The sequence below is a fragment of the Sphaerodactylus townsendi genome, linkage group LG01, assembly GCF_021028975.2.
Source record: "Sphaerodactylus townsendi isolate TG3544 linkage group LG01, MPM_Stown_v2.3, whole genome shotgun sequence".
NCBI classification, from domain to species: domain Eukaryota; kingdom Metazoa; phylum Chordata; class Lepidosauria; order Squamata; family Sphaerodactylidae; genus Sphaerodactylus; species Sphaerodactylus townsendi.
In genome coordinates, this window is record NC_059425.1 from 47,214,761 (window position 1) to 47,234,364 (window position 19,604).

At 48.6% G+C, this 19,604-nt stretch overlaps 1 protein-coding gene across 2 annotated transcripts in view; it reads left to right on the forward strand.

Annotated features, from left to right (window-relative positions):
• Positions 1-19,604, forward strand: part of LOC125424985 (phosphofurin acidic cluster sorting protein 2-like) — a 176,477-nt gene that overhangs the window by 153,570 nt on the left and 3,303 nt on the right. Inside the window, exons 9-22 of one of the 2 annotated variants that reach the window (XM_048482436.1) lie at positions 3,450-3,601; positions 7,578-7,671; positions 8,093-8,164; positions 9,192-9,316; positions 9,665-9,797; positions 9,984-10,088; positions 10,676-10,782; positions 11,164-11,318; positions 13,138-13,248; positions 13,351-13,453; positions 16,479-16,511; positions 17,145-17,187; positions 17,452-17,494; positions 19,096-19,237. In XM_048482436.1, the coding sequence (XP_048338393.1) occupies positions 3,450-3,601; positions 7,578-7,671; positions 8,093-8,164; positions 9,192-9,316; positions 9,665-9,797; positions 9,984-10,088; positions 10,676-10,782; positions 11,164-11,318; positions 13,138-13,248; positions 13,351-13,453; positions 16,479-16,511; positions 17,145-17,187; positions 17,452-17,494; positions 19,096-19,237 (1,418 nt within the window). The remainder of the gene's footprint in view (positions 1-3,449; positions 3,602-7,577; positions 7,672-8,092; positions 8,165-9,191; positions 9,317-9,664; positions 9,798-9,983; positions 10,089-10,675; positions 10,783-11,163; positions 11,319-13,137; positions 13,249-13,350; positions 13,454-16,478; positions 16,512-17,144; positions 17,188-17,451; positions 17,495-19,095; positions 19,238-19,604) is intronic. The other variant, XM_048482443.1, reaches the window with a different exon arrangement.

Below are 19,604 nucleotides of genomic sequence, written 5' to 3' on the forward strand. Positions count from 1 at the left end.
GGCCTGGGATTCCCTTCCCAGGGTCTGAGGAGCCCTTCCTCTGGCTTCAGACAGGGCATCTGGGGGCAGCTGCTCTTCAGCAGCCTTTTCCCAAGGCTAAAAGGTCCTGAGTCGGGCCGTAGCTACATGGGGGCATCGTCCCCAGATGTTTAAACCCTCACCCTTTTTATTCCCTCCCCATCATCTTCTAGATTCCATCCCCAGCCCTTCCCCCTGGCTCTTCCCTCAAGGCCTGAAAGGGCCCTCATCCAGCCCACTTGCTCCTCCCCTTCCTTCCTGACCAGGCTGGGCCCTGCCTTTCCCTGTTTCTGTTCCAAGAGGGCAGTGGCCTCAGTTGGGCTTCTGGGCCTGCTCCAGGACTCTTGCTGACCTGGACTTCCAGTGCAATGTTGGACCATGCTTGGATAAGGCTTGACCTGCTTTCTAGGCCTTTTCTGCTGCTATGCAGCCTTTGGAGCTCAGGCAGCCGTTGGCCTGGACAGGGTTCATCCCTGCAAGCTGCCTTGTTCTGTGGGGTCTGCCCTGTGTGTCCCTGGGGCCTGGCTAAGTCTTTCTCCTGGGGCTTCTCCCAGGCTTTCTGGGCCCTCTCCTGGTCAGGGTGGGAGTCCATGGGCACTTTCCCTGGGCAGCCAGCACCTTCTGGCTCCAACAGATCACTGTGTTAGGGGAGCTGAGATAGATTCCCCCGGAATTGTTTTTTTTTTGTTAGAGAACTTTGTGGTTTGGCTTTACCTGGCCCTGGGATCTGCTTTCTTTAGTGACTTTGGTAGACCAAGATCTTGCAGGAGTTGATGCTGTATGAGCTCTCCTGTTTACCACTCTGGAGCGACATTCTCCTAGTCCCATTAACAAGTAGCTTCAGCTTGACAAGTCCAGCCTTGGTTAGGGTTCAAACTTGGTAGCTTTGGGATGTCATCTTCATCCTGTGATTCTACAGTGTTCATTTGTTAGCAACATTGGTTGTTCTTAGCAGCAGTGGCATGGATACATTCAAAATGCAAAGTACCAGCCTTTGGCCAGTCACTCCCATGCTAAAGACGTTTCTAGGATTAACTTAAGTTAGCGCCAGAAATTCTCCAGCAATCGCAGCCTGTTTCTAAGAGGACCAGCTTGAAAGACTTACACTGCCAGCCTGAACACCTGCTAGAGAGTATGACCTGTCAAGTTGGGAGGGACTTAACTCCTCAGAAAACATGTTACCTGAAAATTAGGTTGTTTAAAAAGTTTTCACCATACTCCTGAAGCCAAGTTCACAGTCATCTGTTCTTTCTCTGTCCTGCATTAAAACGAAACAAAACACAATGCAGCTAAATAGCAATCCCCCCTCCTCATTTTATTTAATTCATTTATACCCCACCTTTCTCTCAATTCAGTCCCAGTGTGGCTTATGTCATTCTTCTGTGAGGTAGGATATGATCAGGATATGATCAGCCCGTAGCAGGCTTCCATGACAGAGTGTGGATTTGAGCTTGGGTGTCCCAGATCTTAATCTGAGCCTCTGTCCACTGTACCACCCTGATGCTCCTCATACTTTATCTTCACTACCATCTTGTGTGGTCAGTTAGACTGATAAAGAGAAGGACTATTGTCCAGTAGGCTTTGTGGCAGAATGAGTATTTGAGCCTCGTCCTCATCCCATGTTCTGAACTTCGCCACCCTAACCATGCATTCCTCCCTGGTTGACTGCAACAGCATGTGATGAGTTCCACGTAGGCCACAATAGGCAGAACTTTGTAATGCTACGTTTTTCAGTGTGTTGGGGCACATACTCAGCTATCAGCCATCATGCCAAGAACTGAAGTGATTCCTGTGGTGACTGAGTTGCAGGTTGAAGAATGAACGGTTTTGGGGGGCACCATGTTACACACAAGGGCCACCCTCAGTGGAATCAGCTTAATGGCTTACATATTATCACGAAGTCTCATACCCAGCTCTGAAAGTTCACGGCAGACACTATTCCCCAGCCTTCTAGTTTAAAATCCCCTCTGTTAGATGCTTAGGCTTAAATCTAGGAGTTCATGGCAAATGTCAGCTATTCCCCTAATGAGTTAGGCTGACCAAGTCCACACTGTGTCAGCAAGAGGGTAATGTAATAGCTGCAACACCTCTTTTCTGCAGGGTGAACCCAGATCAGGCCACTCTCACTGAAGTTGGCTGAACAATCCCCTTGAGGACGAAGGGCTTGCATCAGCAGAGTTCTTGGCAATTGGAAGGTTTCCTCAGTTTTTGCATATTCCAGGCAGATGGATAGAATGCACTAAATGCAGACACCAATTGCCTGTGCAAATCCACACGGGCTTAACACGGAACATGTTTTACAGTCTTGGTGCAGATAGCAGCAGTGCTGCTGCGGATGAAGCAACATGCCCATTTAAGGGCCAAATTTAGACAAGCTGCCGAGAGATGTGTGATCTCCCCAGTTTTTAAAAATTGTTTAAAAGCATGTTCTTTGGATGGGAGCCACAATTCTGGGGGAAGGGGTGGTTTAACTTTCAGCACCATTTCCTCAATGCAAACCTCTCTCCCTCCCCTCACCCTAGTTGCATTTTTTGGGATATTGTTTATTTTTTATACCTATGAATAAGGGAGCAGTTGTGCTTTGAAGTGCGTTAAAATAGTGCTGTTTTAGGGAGGGAAGGTGGGGGGGACAAGGTTAATCTTGGGGAGCAAATGTGCTGGGAAATGTCTTTACCCCAATCTGACTCACACCCCCACAGAGAGGTTTTTTTAACGATTTTTTAAAAGGACCGGATCCAGTGCAACTAGAGCAAATTGCACATGCAGCAGCTTCATCTAATTTGGTGTGTCCGTGTGTTAAACGGTCATCCCAAATGCAGTTCTTACTGAAAGCTCTCTGTGGAGGAGCTGGTTTTGCTGTGACAAATTCTGAGGTAAAGGAAAGATGTTTCTGAAGGGAGAAAATGTTCAGCATTCTTGGTGTAGCAGGAATGGAGTTTTAGGGGTTTTCTTATGAGGAACTCTATTTTCCAAAAAAGGTGTGTTTAAAAGGTAAAAGTGGCAGTTGTTTGACATGAGCTGGGAGGGCAAATATGAGTTTCCCCATGGCTGAACTCAGAGCAGTTAATCTTCTGCAAACTCCCGTGAGTTTCTGCTGCTGAATCTGACCACTGATTTGGAATCTTGGGAACTGTGGCCGTGTCCAGGCTGAGTCCCTTTGACTGAAGAGTACCCTTGGTGCCTCTCTACCCCATTCTGCTGTTTCCCCATTCCTGGTGCCATTCAAGGGCTTTTTTGCCATAGGAGACAGGACAGTTAATTCCACTCAAAGTTTCTGTTATCACCAATTCTACGGCATTTGAACCCATGTTCTTTGGGTCACACATGTGCCCCTCTTCTAAGTATGAAGAAGTGTGATTCTGACTGGTTTCTATTCTCTATTTCTGACTGGTTTCTATTCTATTTATCCCCCATTGTTCTTGATTCTGCAGGTTTTGGATTCTGATCCTGTGGATCAGACTCAAGAAGTGGAGGAAGACTTGGGCCTGCTTTACGACAGCCTAGAGGAATGCAACAACAGTGACAGCGGCCCTGAGATAGAAGATAACGAAAGTGTCCACAGCACTCCAAAGCCTACCCTCAGGTAAGAACTGGAGCAAAACAGGCCTGGCTTCCTCTAGGTTCGTGGATAATAGGGATGTGAGAACTTGGCTTTCCACACCTCAGGGGGTTGTTTATGCTCCTCCCTCCTCAAAGTAGCTTCCACTTTGAGATACTGCTAAAAATGGGAAATCTGGCTTCTTTTCCGAGAGCAGAGCTTGACTTGTTGATGGTGACCTGACTCCAGGCTGCCGAAGCCATGACTTATGAGACAGCGTCTGTGTTTTGATTCATTTGCTTGGAAAAGGGAGATTTGGGGCCATAAAACAGTTCCGTGATGGATGTTGATAACTTGAGACTGACCTTGGATTTGACAGGCTGATAGAGAGTCCTGCGTAAACTGCAGTGGACCAGCAGGGATGGCTACAGCAGCAAAACACCTCAGTGGGGAATGGCTCCCACTGAAAGAGGGTGTTACTGTTCTCATCCATCCCTCCTTTATGCCTGGCCTCCTTGCATATAGAAGCAGGGGGGAGGGAAACCGAAAGGGAGCAACTCTGCAACCCAGTCTTGGAGTCTGTTAGGACGAATACTGTTCTGTTGTTAGCTGTGTTTAATTTCCTTTTCTCCTGTGGACCAGGCTGCATTCTGTGGTGAGTCTTTGGGCAGTTGTGTGGCAATGAGAGAACTCATTTGAGTATAGTTCATTTTGTGCCTCTGCTGATCCTTTAGGTTCAATACTCGCTTACCCCCCAACTATTAGATGCTAGAAGGAGCTCTTTCTCAATGCTGAAACTGAGAATATTCCTTTGCGGAAGAGCTGCAGAGAAACAATTGAATAGTTGAGGCAGAGCTACTAGGAACTTCTTCCTGTATGCTAACTTTGGTGTGAGGATACCTTGTGGGGGTAGAAGTGGAAGCCCATCTCAGATGGTCCTGGGTGCCATGGGACATGATGGGCCTTGTTCGTAACTTTTGCAAAGGAGTCACAAAGGCTGCAAGTCTTCTCGCCATAAATGCCCATGTATGCTATTTGCAGCTGTTTGATGACCTCAAAGGCTTACCATTTTCCTGGAGTTCTCCCTGCCCGATCACCTGCACGCCATTCTTATTCACCCTAGGGGAAGCCTGCTAACCTTATTTGTAGAGACAAAGACAGTACCTGCACAGGAGTTCCTGGGAAATTCCTTGAGCAGCATCCGTTCACCAGTATATTTTCACTTGAGGCTTTACCGGCCTGTCGGCGTTCTGTGCTTAATTGCTAGAATCAGTTTTGTTGCAGTTGGCAACTGAGGACACAGTTGCTCTGCAGAAAGCATTCTTTCGTTTTGGAAGCCTGACATGGGGGATAAAAATCTGTTTAGATAGGGTGTTCTTTAAGCACTGGTGCTGCTGCTATCTACCATTTATGAAACTGCTTTTTGTGGCATCAGATCACTGGTCGATCTGGGTTGTTATTTCAAGCTCCAACTAGTAGTAACTCTCTGGGGTCTGGGGCATGATCTTTCCCACCCCTTCTGAACAATAAATGCCAGGGGTTCTACCCGACACTTCCTGCTAAGCAGACTGAGCTGTTCCTCCTCTCACCAGCAGTATTTAGGCACAGTACACGTTTTGAAATGACACTACTTTCTAATGAAAGGAGACAGTCCCTCATAAATATCTCAGTATTTTTTTCACCATTTGTGCAAGATAGGCCAGTATTATCTTTACAATGGAAATGAGGCTGAGGTAACAGCAGGCACTCAACTACATTTTTGCCCAAGCAGAGTTTTGAACTGAGTCTTTCCACCTCATTCACTTACCCATGGTTTATTTCCTTCGTATTCTACCTTCCATCCTTCTTGGAACTCGAGGCAACATATGCAAAGTTCCCAGGAGGTCCCCCTGTGCAGCTGTAGGGCCTACTTATCTTCAACAAGCCTGCAGTGCTTCTTATCCTGGGACAGTCCACTGCTCCCAGCCAAAGCGTTCTGTGTACATGCAGCGTGGTCTCACCCACCTCTTTTCAGTCATAGCTTAGGGGATGCAGCCAAAAAATGCCTGAGATTTCTCCTTCCTCTTCTGCCACTGAGTGGCAGCAGCCTAGAATTGCACCACAACTGGCACCTGGCATTTTGAACATTTTCCCAGCCTCCTTTCTGTGCTTAGTTCCTTTTTGACCACTGTTCCTTTGGGATACAAATATTTACTTAAATGTTCAGTGTTGCTTAGTCTTGTTTCTGATGGTCATGTTGCATCTGTGCTAGTCAGAACTGTCACTCTGAAGCAGGAGGAACTCGTGTGGAGAGAACAGTCCCCAAAATTTTTGAGCTTGTGAGCACCTTTAGAATTTGGATACAGGATGGTGGGCGCAGCCATGGAATGCCTGACCCAGAAGGCAGAGCCAGCTGTGCAATATCAGACTGAGGTGGTGCACAACTATTCGGCATGGCTATGGTTTCTATGGCTACCAATCTTGATCCTCCTTGATCTGAGATTGCAAATGCCTTAGCAGACCAGGTGCTCAGGAGCAGCAGCAGCAGCAGCAGCAGCAGGAGGCCATTGCTTTCACATCCTGCATGTGAGCTCCCAAAGGCATCTGGTGGGCCACTGCGAGTAGCAGAGTGCTGGACTAGATGGGCTCTGGTCTGATCCAGCAGGCTCTTTCTTATTTTCTTGTGTTCTTAGCATTTCAGTCCGATGCTCTGTGTAACAAGATGCCTTTTGAAATGAGCATATTATTTTAAAACATTTTCTTGCGTACCCTTTCAGTCATGCTGTGAAGAGCCTCGTCCTGTGTTGGCAATTGCTGCCAAAGCAACTTCTAAAAAACCTGCACTGCCAAGGAGATCTCCGGTAGTCAATCAGAAGCTCTGCTGGGGAAAGTCCCACCTGACCCAGCCTGCTTTCAAAAAACACTTGCTGGGTGTCATGAAAGATGTTGGTGGGCACCCATGGGCACCATGTTGGAGACCTGTGGTCCTGACAGTGTGGTCCACATCAAAAGTTCTTTCAAAAGATGTGGCACCAGTATTGTTAGAAACTATGCAGGGGGCAGAAGGCAGACCTGATCTCAGTTCAGATCTTACCACATCCTCACGTAACATTGATCTGCAGCCTTGAGCCTCAGGAGTTCTGTCCTCATTTTCCCTCTCTGCCTCAGGCTTCTTCTAAGGGACCAAACAGGGTATGTGTGCAGGTGACTCGGAGGTTCAGTGTCCATCTAGTTGTGGCCAATCATTGTGGGGTTCACCACTCCTACAGCATAGAAGGAGAAACTTTGGAGGATAGAGGGAAAAAAGAATCACAATGCTGCTTGGAAAGATAAAAATGGGGAAACTGAAAATCCCAGTATGAAGTACAGAGAGAGGGGGCTTTGTGTGTGTGTGTGTGTGGGGGGAAACAAGTGAGATAGTGAAGGACAAGACATGGGCTGCTGCTGCCCTCCCCAGAGGCATTTCGTAGCTCAGACTGGAGGGAGAGGGTGGCAGGAAGATGGGGAGATGGATGAGCTTAGCAAAGGCACTGGTGACTCGTTGTCCTCTTGGCACATCCACTGCCATTTTGTTAAATGCCCATTTTAGGCTTCAAGGTGGCAGTGGTGGCCCCATGAAAGATAAGAGGATGCTGTCTCGACTAGTTTCACCTGAACACCTTGTAGTTTGAATGCTCCACATTTTCCTGCATCTGTGATTCCTGCTTGCCTACTCAGAGAGTTACTGCAGGAGGCAGAGCGAGGGACCACAGCTTCTTTTGCTTGGGAACAGAGGTGCTTTGCTGTCTTGTATCCTTTCTCTATTAAAGTTTCTCTTGTTTTGTTTTGGGGCATTTTTGTAAACAATACACCTGCTGCTGACCGGGATCTGCTGCTTCCTTGCCTGTCTTTCTGTGTCATCATAAAGCTTTGGGGCTCTGGTGGTGGGTTTGCCTGGAAGCAGAGGTGGAGGTGGGCTTTGAGCTGGGGTCACGGTGACTTCACTTCTTCCTTATTTCTCTTTCTGTCTCTGTCTCTGTCTGTCTGTCTGTTTCTTCTGCAGGCGCTTCTTTGAGGGCGTCTCACACTCTGGTTCCCAGACTGAGATCAGCAGTCTGCACGGCCAGAAAGGGCAGGAGCAGGAGTCGGGCAGCCCTGTGAGTTAACTCCTCTCTCTTCCCTCTTTTTCTCTTTCTCCTCCTTCCCTTGGGAGGAGCAGACTCTCTGTCTGAGCCTGCCCTCCAGAACCTGAATGCTATGGGAGCAGTCCCTCCTGTGCTTCTTTCTCCTTCTCCTGTCCAATGAGCAATTCAGAGCAGGCAGTTGTACTCATTTGCTCTGCCAGGCTACCCGGGTCTCTGCAGCTTCAGGGATCAGCGGCTTCCCCTCCTGGGGCAGCTGGTCCTGCTTCCAATGCATTGGTCAGTGTGAGGGCAAAGTTTTTGTTTGGATGTTTCCTTTTCCTCGGACCCAGCCTGACTTTGCTCCCTGCTCGGGGGACGCATGGATCGGAGATCCTCACTTCTAGTCTGATTGTTTTCCCCCCACCTGCCTCCTCACCCTCCTCCACTCTCCCAGGGAGAAGCAGAGAAACGGAAGGCAGGCGTGCCCCGCGCCCAGGATGAGGCTGCTGTGGAAACTGCAGTGATGGTAAGTGCAGTATGCCAGGTTAAGAGGGTGATCTTTACCTTTTTCAGTTGCCTTGTTTTGAATTGGAGGCAGATCTGAATGTTGCTCAATTCCTGTGGACTGGATATTTTTGTTTTCAGCAGTCCAGACATAATGAGAGTTTGGCTGACACCGGTCAGTCTGTGAAGCTGATGGAGGCCGCCAGACTAGTCTGCTTGGCTGGCTGTCCCTTTTTTTCATGAATGGGGGATCATCACAGGGGTCAGGAACCTGCCTTTCCCAGGGACATCAGTTGCATTGTATTATTGCCCAAACACCAACGTGTGATTTCCCATACGTATAGATACTTTGCTTCAGCTGCAGCCCTGCTCGTTTATGCTATATTTCCACAATGTGAACATACAAAGGCAGTGTGATGCACATCTGTTGGTACTGTATATCAGCAGTCCCCAACCTTTTTGGTAGGGTAACTTGCAGCGTCCCAATTATTTGCTGTGGTTATCCGCTTGCAAAAACCTGAGTATGCACAAACCAATGCAACTTCAAAAGCCTGGGGCCCATTTTCACAGATTTTGCAGTTCACTTTTGGGTCAGAAGCCACAGGTTTGGAGACACGGGTACATGTAGCGCTCCGGTTGTATACAACGATAGACTTTGCACCACTGTTTTTCTCCCAGATCTGTTTAATGGAAACTCGGTACCAGCTAACCTGAGTGGCTCAGCCTATGGCTTAGTTGCACATCATGTGTTTTACAGAGCTATGAATACCCTGTTACTTTCCTGCATCTTACCACAGTGGTCAGGGTCCTGACAGTGCTGTGTCACCCCCATCCCTAAAGAAGTAGAAAATACTTCATTTTCCTTCTCCTCCCTGTTGTGACCAGTAAATCCAGCAAAGTGGTATGTAGCCAGGTGCTGAGTGTGCAAAGGAGCATGTGGTAATTTGGAGGAGATGAAAGAACGGACAGTGTTGTGGTGCCAAATCAAACCTCGACTCGGTGCCTTTGTAGGGCCTAAATCCCCCCAAATTTTCTGTGCATCCTCTCAGGAATTGGAAGTGGATGAATCTTGCCCAGGGGCAACTGAGACATCCTTGAAGGACAGCAGTGTGGACAGGCTAGCCCAGCTGAGCAGCATCAGCAAGCCAGAGTTCCCAGCCACTGTTTCCCCCAGGTAAGGAAAGCCTCCTTCATGTTTGCTGACTGGATGGGGAATGATTGCCATGTTGGCCACATGCCAAAGGACCAGACTGTGCTGGTCAGTGTAGGAGGACAGACTCAGCTGATGTTTACGGAAGCAAGAATGATACCTGCTGGCTTTTCACAATGTCCCTGAATTGCTTTTTTGAAGCCTCCTGAAAAGGTTCCCCATGAAATACCAGAAATACCAGATAGACAGTCTCTTTCTGGCCTTCTGTGCATCACTGCTGACTTCCACAATTCAACCACAGGGGTTGCTCATTCACCAGGGAGGGCCTTTGCCTTTGGACCTCTTTGCTCACATTGACATTTGGTCTTTCAGCAAAGTTGAGAACAAGCCCCTGTGGCGACCGCGCAGCATGTCTGTCAAGGACCGGCAGAACTCCAAGGGCCAGGGGGACCGGACTAGCAGCCTGGACAGCGAGAGCTCCCCAGACTCACGTCAGAGCACTCAGGTCTGGTTGGGGTGGAGCTCTCTATTTTCTGGAGTGACTCAACGTCCGTGGGAAGGGATGGATGGGTGGGTGGTGGGTTGAAGGTGTAGCTTCTTGCTTAAGCAAGGAGCCCAAGAGGTCTTTCTTGCTCTTAAGTCACCTGCCAACCAAGGAGAGGCATGACACTTTGCTCAATGGCTGCTGCAGGTGCCCCGAAAGTCTGTATATGATCAGCTGAACCAGATTCTAGTCTCGGATGAGCAACTGCCGGAGAGCATCATCCTGGTGAACATCACTGAGTGGCAAGGCCAGGTAAATGTTGGATCATGTGCTGGGTATGCAGGCAGGACCTTGAGCATCTTTTGTATGCCTTAGCTCAAGGGTGGCCAACCTATGGTGCTCCAGATGTTCATGGACTACAATTCCCATCAGCCCCTGCCAGCATGGCCAATTGAACATCTGGAGAACCATAGGTTGGCCACCCCTACCTTAGCTGGTCGAAACGCATCTGAGCTCAAACCCCTTGTTGCTGTAACCAAGACCAGCCCTCTAATATCTGCCCATGCAGTCCAGAGCGCACAAGCAGGGAGAAGGCACACTGCAAGGCGGTCACTCCTGATGACAAAACACTGCTGAGGTTGTTTTCCACCTTGACTGGGAGTGCTTGTAGTCTTCAAACTGTAATAAAGAACTGAATCAAAATATATAAATAAACCCTCAGAGTTGCTAAGAGTTGAGTGGTACTTTGATCCCCACAAAATATAATTAGAAAGTGATTTTAAAAAGAAAAAAATTGGAATAAGATTGTGATGTGGTTGTTGTACCAGGTTAAATGGGTCAGTGGGTCTGCTTGAGTAGAAATCAGGTCCTCATTCTTATTTCTGGATTTGTATTGGCAGTATCTCTGTGATCAGCTCCAGGAACACAAGCAGCCTCTCGTGTCTACGTGCTCCATGGCGGATGTCCAGGCTGCCTTCAACACTATTGTTGCTCGCATTCAGAGATAGTGAGTACAGCCCACAGGCAATATGGGGCCAGCTGGTGCGCACTGTGCACTAGCTTATGCCAAAAAATGTGGAAAGGTCTCTGGGGTTTAATATCCATAAAGCACGCAGCTATTCCTGCTTCCTCTGAAGGGATTGCGTTCAGGCCTTATAGCTCAAATTGGTATTTTCAGAGATTGTTTCCCCATCTTTGGAACTCGTCCTTCTCTAAGCTCCATCAAACATTTGAGCTTGGATGGTTTTCTGAGTTGGTTAAAGGCTTTAATCCAGAATCTGTGAATTCTTGGAGGGCAGGGAAAGGACGCTGTGTGTGTTTTGTTTTATTTTTCCTGTCCTGGTGCTGCTTCACTCTGAACCTCTCAGAATCTTTCTTCCTCTGGCAGCTGTAACTGTAATTCCCACATGCCTCCTCCAGTAAAAGTAGCTGTGGCAGGGGACCAGAGTTATCTGAGCATCGTACTGCGCTTCTTTGTGGAGCAGCTGGCAAGCAAGACCCCAGACTGGCTCAACTACCTCCGTTTCCTGGTGGTGCCCTTGGGTGAGTTGTGACACTGAGGCTGGGCAAGGAAGGCCAGAGTGTTCTGTCAGCACCATAGGACATCGATGCTGGGCGTGGTGCTAGCTTTTTGTGCAGTTGAAGGATGCCTTTTCATCAGTCAGCTAAAAATGGAATTTATTTTTTTTGTAATGGTTTATTTGTTTTAAAACAAAAAGGTGCTCAAGGCAAAGGCTAGTCTCCAAATGTAGCATGTCTGGTCGTGATGGTTGGCCCCATTCATGTGGATCAAAAAAGTCACCCAGGGCTAAGATACAAATTTCTGCAAATCTGGGGGAAAGAGTTGATGGGGAGGAAGGATGGTGGTAAAAGATGCAAAACAGTAAAGGGTAGGCAGGGGAGAAGACTCAGGTGGAGGGAGGAAAGGTGGGAGGCAGGTGGAGGCAGCAGGGATATCAGGCAAGAGCTTTGGGGGAAACACGGTGGAGAAAAGGGAGCCAACTAGCTGGATGACCTGGGGCTCATCACGCACACTCAACCTGCTCTGCCTCATACTCTCTTAGCCTAATCTGCTTCACGGGGTTATTGTGAGGATAAAATGGAGGAAAGGAGAACAATGTAAGTTGCTTTGGGTCCCCAAGGGGAGAAACGTGGAGTCTGAATGTAGTAAGTAATTAAATAAATAAATGGGCTGCTGGGAAGAAGGGATTTCCCCTTCCTCACAAGGTAACCTACCTGTAGAGCTATAATCCCCATAAAAATCCATCCTGACAGGTAAGACCCTTCTATGTATCTTTGCAGAAGAAATTCCTCTTCAGCAAAGGTTCCACTTTTCTGTTTTCTGCCTAATAAATTACTTCCTGTGTTTTTTTCCTGGCTGACTGTTTCCTCCCAGCATGCAAGAAGAAATGGTGAAGTCTCAAGGGCAATTCTAAGTATTTTTACTCTGAAGCAAACCCAAGTCACTGCTCACATTTTTTTAAAAAGCTTGATTGGAATAAAAACATTATAAAGTAAGAATCAAAATGGGGAGAGGGTGTAACCCCTCCCACATAATCCATCCTGTTCCCAGACGGTGATTTCTAATTCATTCATGAAGGCCACAAGAGGGACTAGCAGTTGCAGAGGTGAAGAGAAAAGAATAAAGCAGGAGGATCATGGAAGAGACAACATTTTAAAGGGACAGTATTGATTTATGTTTGGAGTAATGTCCTGCCCGCCCCCTGCCAGCATGGTTTGGAGTGGCAACAGTGTCGTATATACATTTAAAACCAAGAACAGTTAAAACAGATTAAACCCTATAAAATAAGCTCCCAGCAAAGGTGACTCCCCAAACTAACAGACCATCTGCAAAGTAAGTGGGGAGAGGCTCAGGGAGGGGGGGCAGGTAGCTCTGTCTGGTGACTGGTGTGTTTAATAGAGCAGTGGAAAGTTCTCAACCATGTGTCTTGAGAAGCTGTCTTGGGAAACTTTAGTACAGGGGTTCCCATCAGCCACTGTCAACATGGAGGGCCAGAGTTGGACATATCTTCTTTATTAGTTCTTGTCTAATCTTGTGCTACAGTTTCTAGTTTTTAAAAAACTGGCACAAATTGGATCTAAGAGAAAGTAGAAACACACCAAAATATTGGAATGTGGCATGTTAACTACATTTGGGTTATCTGTAAACACTGAGTGAATGACTCATGCTAAATTTAAATGGCTGTTGAGGAATCAACAGGTCTGTCTTATCCGTTTTTCCAAGAATGATAAAGAGACGAAGACGGGCTATGGGATGGGAGACAATGGGAGCTTTGCCTTTTCTGTGTTCTCCACTCTACTTTTTTTCCTAATGCCTCTGTTTTTTCTGTGTCATTCTCAGGCTCTCACCCTCTGGCCAAGTACCTTGGTTCTGTGGACAACAGGTACAGCACTTTGTTCCTGGACACAGCGTGGAGGGAGCTCTTCAGTAGAGTTGAGCCCCCTAGTTCAGGTAAGGTCCAAAAGACAGGCAAGAGCTCCAGCAGTGTGAGAAAGCAGTTGTGCAGAAGGACCCTCTCTGCGTTATCTTACCCTCCTCCTTGTCTTCCTGCAGATACCGTGGATGTCCCTGGTCGGGTTGCCCAGTTCATTACAGGTGCCAGCCTGTCCCACCAGCTGCCCATTTCTGAAGCCATGTTGACCTACAAGCAGAAGAGGTAAGGGAGCCTACAGTCTTCCTCTTCTGCATTCACCCTTCCCTCAGCTCAGCAAAAGATGTGGCCACTTGGATTCACCCTCACTGTCCCCTTCATGGATCTCTGCCAGACCTATCTAGCACAGGGTTCTGGTTGCTTCCCTTCGTTTCCAAGGGGTTTGGACAGTGGGACAGGCAGGCAGGGGAGCTGAGCCTACAGACTGTCACCTCTCCAGGCAGTTATCAGGCCACATGATAAACTTGAGTGGGCGACTGTGTGGCTCAGTTTGTCTGAACCTTCCCTGGAGCACAGGACAGCAGGGTGCAACAGACGGGCAGTTCTTCTCTCCAGGTGGGGAGAAGACGGTTTTGTGCCAGCATAAAGGCACATCCAGGTGATGACTTTGGGAATTGCAAGTGCTGTTTCTGTGCTTCCTCCTGCCACAGTTCAGGTGTGTGGGGTACTTCACTCCCTGCTGTTCTCTGCTTGCCCCTACAGCCAACAGGGATCGGCACGCAGTACGTACAGCTGGCTTGCTGCATCCTTCAGGGGCGTCTGGGGAAGGAGGGGAGAGTACCTGCTTTTTTGCTGGGACAGATCCCTGGCTGAATGTCCCCCTGCCCAGTCCAGGGAGAGGCTTCCAAGTTCTAGGCATTATGGCCATTGTGCAGTCGTCAAAAAGGAGCTTTCGTTGTAGCATACGGGGCGTTGGCCTAAATGGCAGCAAAATGGGGACCAACTTGGATTTTATAATTGATCTTTGATATGTATTGTACATAAATGTAAACCACCCTGAGCCTGACTTGCCAGGAGAGGGAGGGGTATAAAGAAAATGTCTGTTCTGTTGGGGTGCCTCCCAGGCCCTTCTCCGGCCAGTTCACTGCTTGGTTTGAATTGCCATTTGTGTGAGCAGTTAAAGCCTATGGCAGGGAATGGCAGTTTGTCAAAGTGAGGCCTGTAAAGCCAACCTGCTACCTATGTGGAGGGGCCACCAACTCAGGCCAGGTCAAAGGAGTCTATTTGTGTTCCTAACAAGGCAGGCTGGCTCACCAACCCCTCTCCCACTCCTGCCCTGTGGTGATTAAGGCCTCCCGAAACAACCACGACTGCCACTGGCCTGACCTGATGGGCACAGCAATAAAAGAGTCCTTTTGCTGGAATAGCAGTTGCATGAAGCAGCAGTTGACAGCCATATTGTGGAAAGAGCGAGAGAAAGGGGAGACGGCCGCCGGCTGAGGTCTGGAAGTTGCTTCCAGCTGGCCTGGTGACGCAGGCACCTGCGGTTGTGGGAGCTACACAGAAAGCCTGTAGAGGCTGACCTTGTGCACAAACTGTGGTTTTTGGCATGGTGCCACAAGCGTTGCTTTACAAGAACGTTGCATCACTACTGTGCGGTGGACTCAAAATTTGATGCTGCATGTAGCTGTGTGCGCACAAGTAGCTTGCCGCTGGTTTGGAGTCAAACACGAACAGCCCAGGGGTGTCCAAGCAGACCCGGAAGGTGCCTGTGTCAGAAACCTGAAGGCTGCAGATCAGAAATGAGAATTACTGAGAGGGGTTACAGAGAGCTCTCGGTTGGCATGTCTGTGGCTTCTGCATGAACTCATTGCACTCAGAGCTGACCCAACAGCACCCTGAGTGATGCTCTTGGGTATGCCAGGGAAGCAGCATCTGATCAGACAATTGTGCCCGTCAGTGCTTGCGGGACCTTGGGGGCACATGTCTTAGGATAGCCCACTGCAGCTTCTTCAGGGTATCAGATTGTCTTGGTCGAGTCCTTGTTGCCCTGTGCAAGCTTTGAGCTTCTGGAGGCAGCTGAGTTTCCAACAAGGGGACTCTCTAGCTGCTTGATTTCCATATCTTGGATGAGTCACAGGAGAGAGATGGTAACGCTGTACAATTAAATATACACGCAAAATCACTTAGGCAACCCAATCAAAGCACATAGGAATTTAAAGTTATATGTATATATCGATAGCGGCATATTAAAATGAATAACATTATAACAAGATCAATAACATTGTGATTGCATGTAGAATCAATGAAACCTTATACAAGAGTTATGTCAAAGATCTCACACTAAAAATAGCCTTCAGCAACCTTTCCCCCCCCCCCCCCAATTAAAAATCAGAAGTCTTCCCTTCCGTTTGTCTTAAGTGATGGCATTAAAGTAGAAGATGGCTTCTTCAGCTACAGGAAACCTCTCCACTGGCAACTGATCTTCATGCAATTGCAATTCTTCCCTTAGCGCAGTGGTTTTCAGACCTGTATTCCAGGACTTCTGGGGCCCCTCTGTGCTATGGCTAATAACAATGGATAAGTTTCCACCAGAAGAGAATGTTTCCACGGCAGTCCTCTGCAACAGAGCATTGTCTGTGGTGCTGGGTGTGCACTTGGTTCACATGGGTTGACAGCGACCCCTCCCAGGCCTGATCAGTGCCCTGAGTTCATGCCCATGCAGTGCGCCTGAGATTCTTCTGCAGTGTAGAGGGGGGCAGTGCAGGTGCTTAGGGGTTCCTCAGAAGGTATAGAATGGACAGCAGAACGTTCTGTATTGTGCCCAGAATATTTTACATGTACTTTTATAACTGATCAAAATGCCACCTAAGCTGCTTTGGTATCAGTCTCCAGTCTTTCGTGGAGATGGCAGTAGAGTCTCCATCGCCAAGATAGCAGCATCAGCACTCACATGCACACAAATGCAAACACGAAAAGGTCCCTGTGTTTTGCCAGCCCCTCCCCTTCAAGCCCCTTCTGTGTTTCTGACTTGGTTTGCAAGTGTAGAAGAAAGAGCTTCACCAGGCTGCTGTTTCGATACTGAACAGATCTTCTCAGACAGACTTGGGCTGCTTGGAAGAGAATATTTGACATTCTAGCAGCTGCCAGTGCAGCCCTGCCCTCCTCTGTTGAGAAGTGAGCAGCACTGGTAGCCTTGGCCTCCTCGCTGGGTGCCCCGTGGGGGGTCTCCCAGCTCTGCTGTCTTAATTGCTTGTGTTCCAGCAGTGCTTATGCCTCTCCCTCTTCTTGGTTTTTTTTGGCATTCAAGGAAAAGAAGCCTCTATTTTGATTTTTATATCAGGTATTGGACTGTGGCTTGCTGCAGTGTTGCCTTCTCCCATGTCCGTCCATCTCATCTCTTTGTATAGGGACAGAACTGATTCCCTCCTTGCCTGCCTGGTGTAAGGCGAGGGCTGCTGGCTGCTCCTGGTCTGCATGTGTGAATTCCCTGCTGTGGAAATGGAGGGGGGAGAAGGAAGGGAAAGCATCCCCTTTGGAGCTGAATCTGACCCTGCTGTCCGTCCCCCCGCCCCCTTTCCCCTGTGTGGTGTGATCCTGTGCTCCGGTGTTGGGTTGGACGCAAGGGTGGGGGTGCCATGCTGTGTGAGTAAGAGGGATCAGTCCTGCTTTCCCCCTTTCTCCTCCCTCTCCTGACTTCCCAAGAGGAAGAGCTATCATTGCTTGGCTCTGCAGTCACTGCTTGTTTATAATGCCAGGCTTAGTCAAAATGTCAGGCTTTTGCTGGGACCTCTGCAACCAGAGCCCTGGAGCCAGCAGAAAGCCTGGCCTTTTCCGCTTGCAAATCTGAAGGCTCTTAGTGATGTGACATGCAAGGGATTCTGTGTGGTGAAGTTGGGTGCATAAGCCCCACTTCACTGTTGCCTTTGCAGGCAGGGGACACTTAATCTTCACATGCCTCTGTTCTCCTTTGCAGCCCAGACGAGGATTCCTGCCAGAAGTTTGTGCCATTTGTTGGGGTGAGTATTGTCAGGAGCAAGGGCCATAAATAAGTACATGGAAAACTCTGGTGTCCTTCTCCACTTGGAATATCAGTCCTAAGATGCTCTCAGGGGCAGGCTGAAGCGGACACAGGATCGCCTTCAGAAAGAAAGCAGAGGCACTGCCTTCAAGGGGTGTGGTGTCAACTGCTGGGTGGGCAGTCGGGGCAGGGGCACTGAAAGACGATGCTTGACTGCATTCTGATGCACAGTTTTTTTCCTTTCTCCTGTCTTGCTTGGCAGGTGGTGAAGGTGGGGCTTGTGGAACAGTCCTTCAGCACTTCAGGTGAGTAGCAGCTGGGTGGCCAGATGGGGCCCTCCAGGTTCCTACCTCATTGGCCTCCCGCTGTTCTCCCCTCCTGCCTGTGCCTTCTTTCACCAGGGAGGATGCGTAAGCTGCCTTGCAATAGTAAGAGCTCTTCCAGGCAAGGAGCCCTCTACAAAGCGAATGAAATCAAACAAAACGCAAAAAAAGGAAAGATGAAAGCAGGCGGCTGGCAGCAATCAGAACTTGAAAGCACATTAACAAACCAGAAACATGCACTGTCTGAGTAAGCAGGATGTTGTGATCCATTTAAGTGGAGAAAGATCTCTGATCTGAAAAACCTCATTTGGCGACTGGCTCCACAGCTTGGGAGCCTGCTCCAGGAAAGACCTGTCTGAAAGTGGTTAGCACTGAGCCCCATAACTTTAAAAAAAATTACTTTATTTACACCAGGGATGGCCAACCTATGGTGCTCCAGATGTTCATGGACTACAATTCCCATCAGGGCTGATGGGAATTGTAGTCCATGAACATCTAAAGCACCATAGGTTGGCCACCCCTGACTTACACCCTGCCTTTTTCCTCAGTGGGGACTCAAAGCAGCTTTTGAGTCCCTGTTTTATCATCACAAAAGCCCTGTAAGGTAGGTTAGGCTGAGCGTGGCCAAAGGTCACCCAGCAAGCTTCCATGGCTGATCAGAGATTCAAACTCGGCTCTCTCAGATTCTTATCTGACACTCTAGTCTCTGCTTCCCTCTGGCTCTACACTCAGATGGGCCCAGCATGATACAAGGCCTGGAAGACTGAAATCGTGTAAAGCATAACTAGAGCTCTGCAGAGTGGCTATAACAGACATTTCACCTCAGAAAAGACTGATAAATATTTTAGTTTTATATTTTGATAGTGGAAAGGGAAAGGCACAAATGCTTTAAGCGAGTCTGTAAATAGGTCTTGTGAGAGCCCGTCGTCCAAAGGCCGTGAAGCTTTTGCACATTTCAGGGGATTCTGTGCATGAATGATTGAAATCCACAAGGACCTCCAAAGCCGCTCAGACCTTGTGACATGGAAGTTGGGGAAATGACTGATTGAAACATCTTGGGGCAAAAATATCCCAGTCAGAAACAATGGCGCTTTGCCTGTGAAGTTCAAGCATTCCCTGTCTGAGCAAAGTATGCCCCCAGAGGTGTTTGCTCTTTGGTCTGCATAGAGTGCACGTGCTGCTTGTGCATGCCTGCAGAGGAGACTGTCAGGAAATAGAAAACTTTTAAGTGCTTCTGAAAAAAGAGGGTTTCCCTAGAGACCCACAGTACCATCAGTGCTTGCAAGGGTCCTTGTTTTCTGGAGAAGAAGAGAGATCAGGCTGGCACACCTGGTGCCTGAATCCATTAGTTCTGAGAACAGTCAGAACATGGGAGCTCACTTCTTCCCCTGCAAGAGTGGGCACCTCCACACAGGGAGGCTTGCTGCATGCTTAGAGAGACCCTGCTGTAAAGCAGGAGGCAGCCAACTATCGCCAGTTTGGTCACTTGCACCCTACAACCATCTGCCATATTCTTGTGTAGATGCTGAGAGGTGAAAGCCTCCCTGTAATAACCAAGTCTGCTTATTGTTCTTTACCTGTAGTTGATTCTGATGATGCCACCATGTGCACCACCTCGCTTCTGGGCTCATCCTCTCCATCCGGTGGAGGCGTCCCCTATACCAAGGAGGCCGTTGGCACCCCACCGCCCTCTCCGTCAGTCAGCAGTGGGCTCTCGGGGACAGGGTAAGCACCCCTCGGCCACAGCTGCAGTTGGAATGGTGGCCTGGAGGACTAACAGTTGGTCGATACCATTGACTTCACTGTTGAATCCTCTCTGAGTATGTCAGCTAGCATGCTGAATATAAGGGTAAAGAGCTGTGAGGAAAAAGCAGCTGAGTTTAGCAAGACAGCCCATTCTCAGGGCGCAGGGAGAGAACACCAGAGCAGGAGGAAGACGGCAGATCCTTTTGTGCAGTGAGACTGTGGTACATAATAAGGCCGGAGTTTGCTCCCAAAATAGACTGGGGGATTTCAATGGCAGCATTTGTGCATTAACTGTTAGAGAAAGGGCTCAGCGTGGAAGTACAGGCAATTACTAACATGGCTAGAG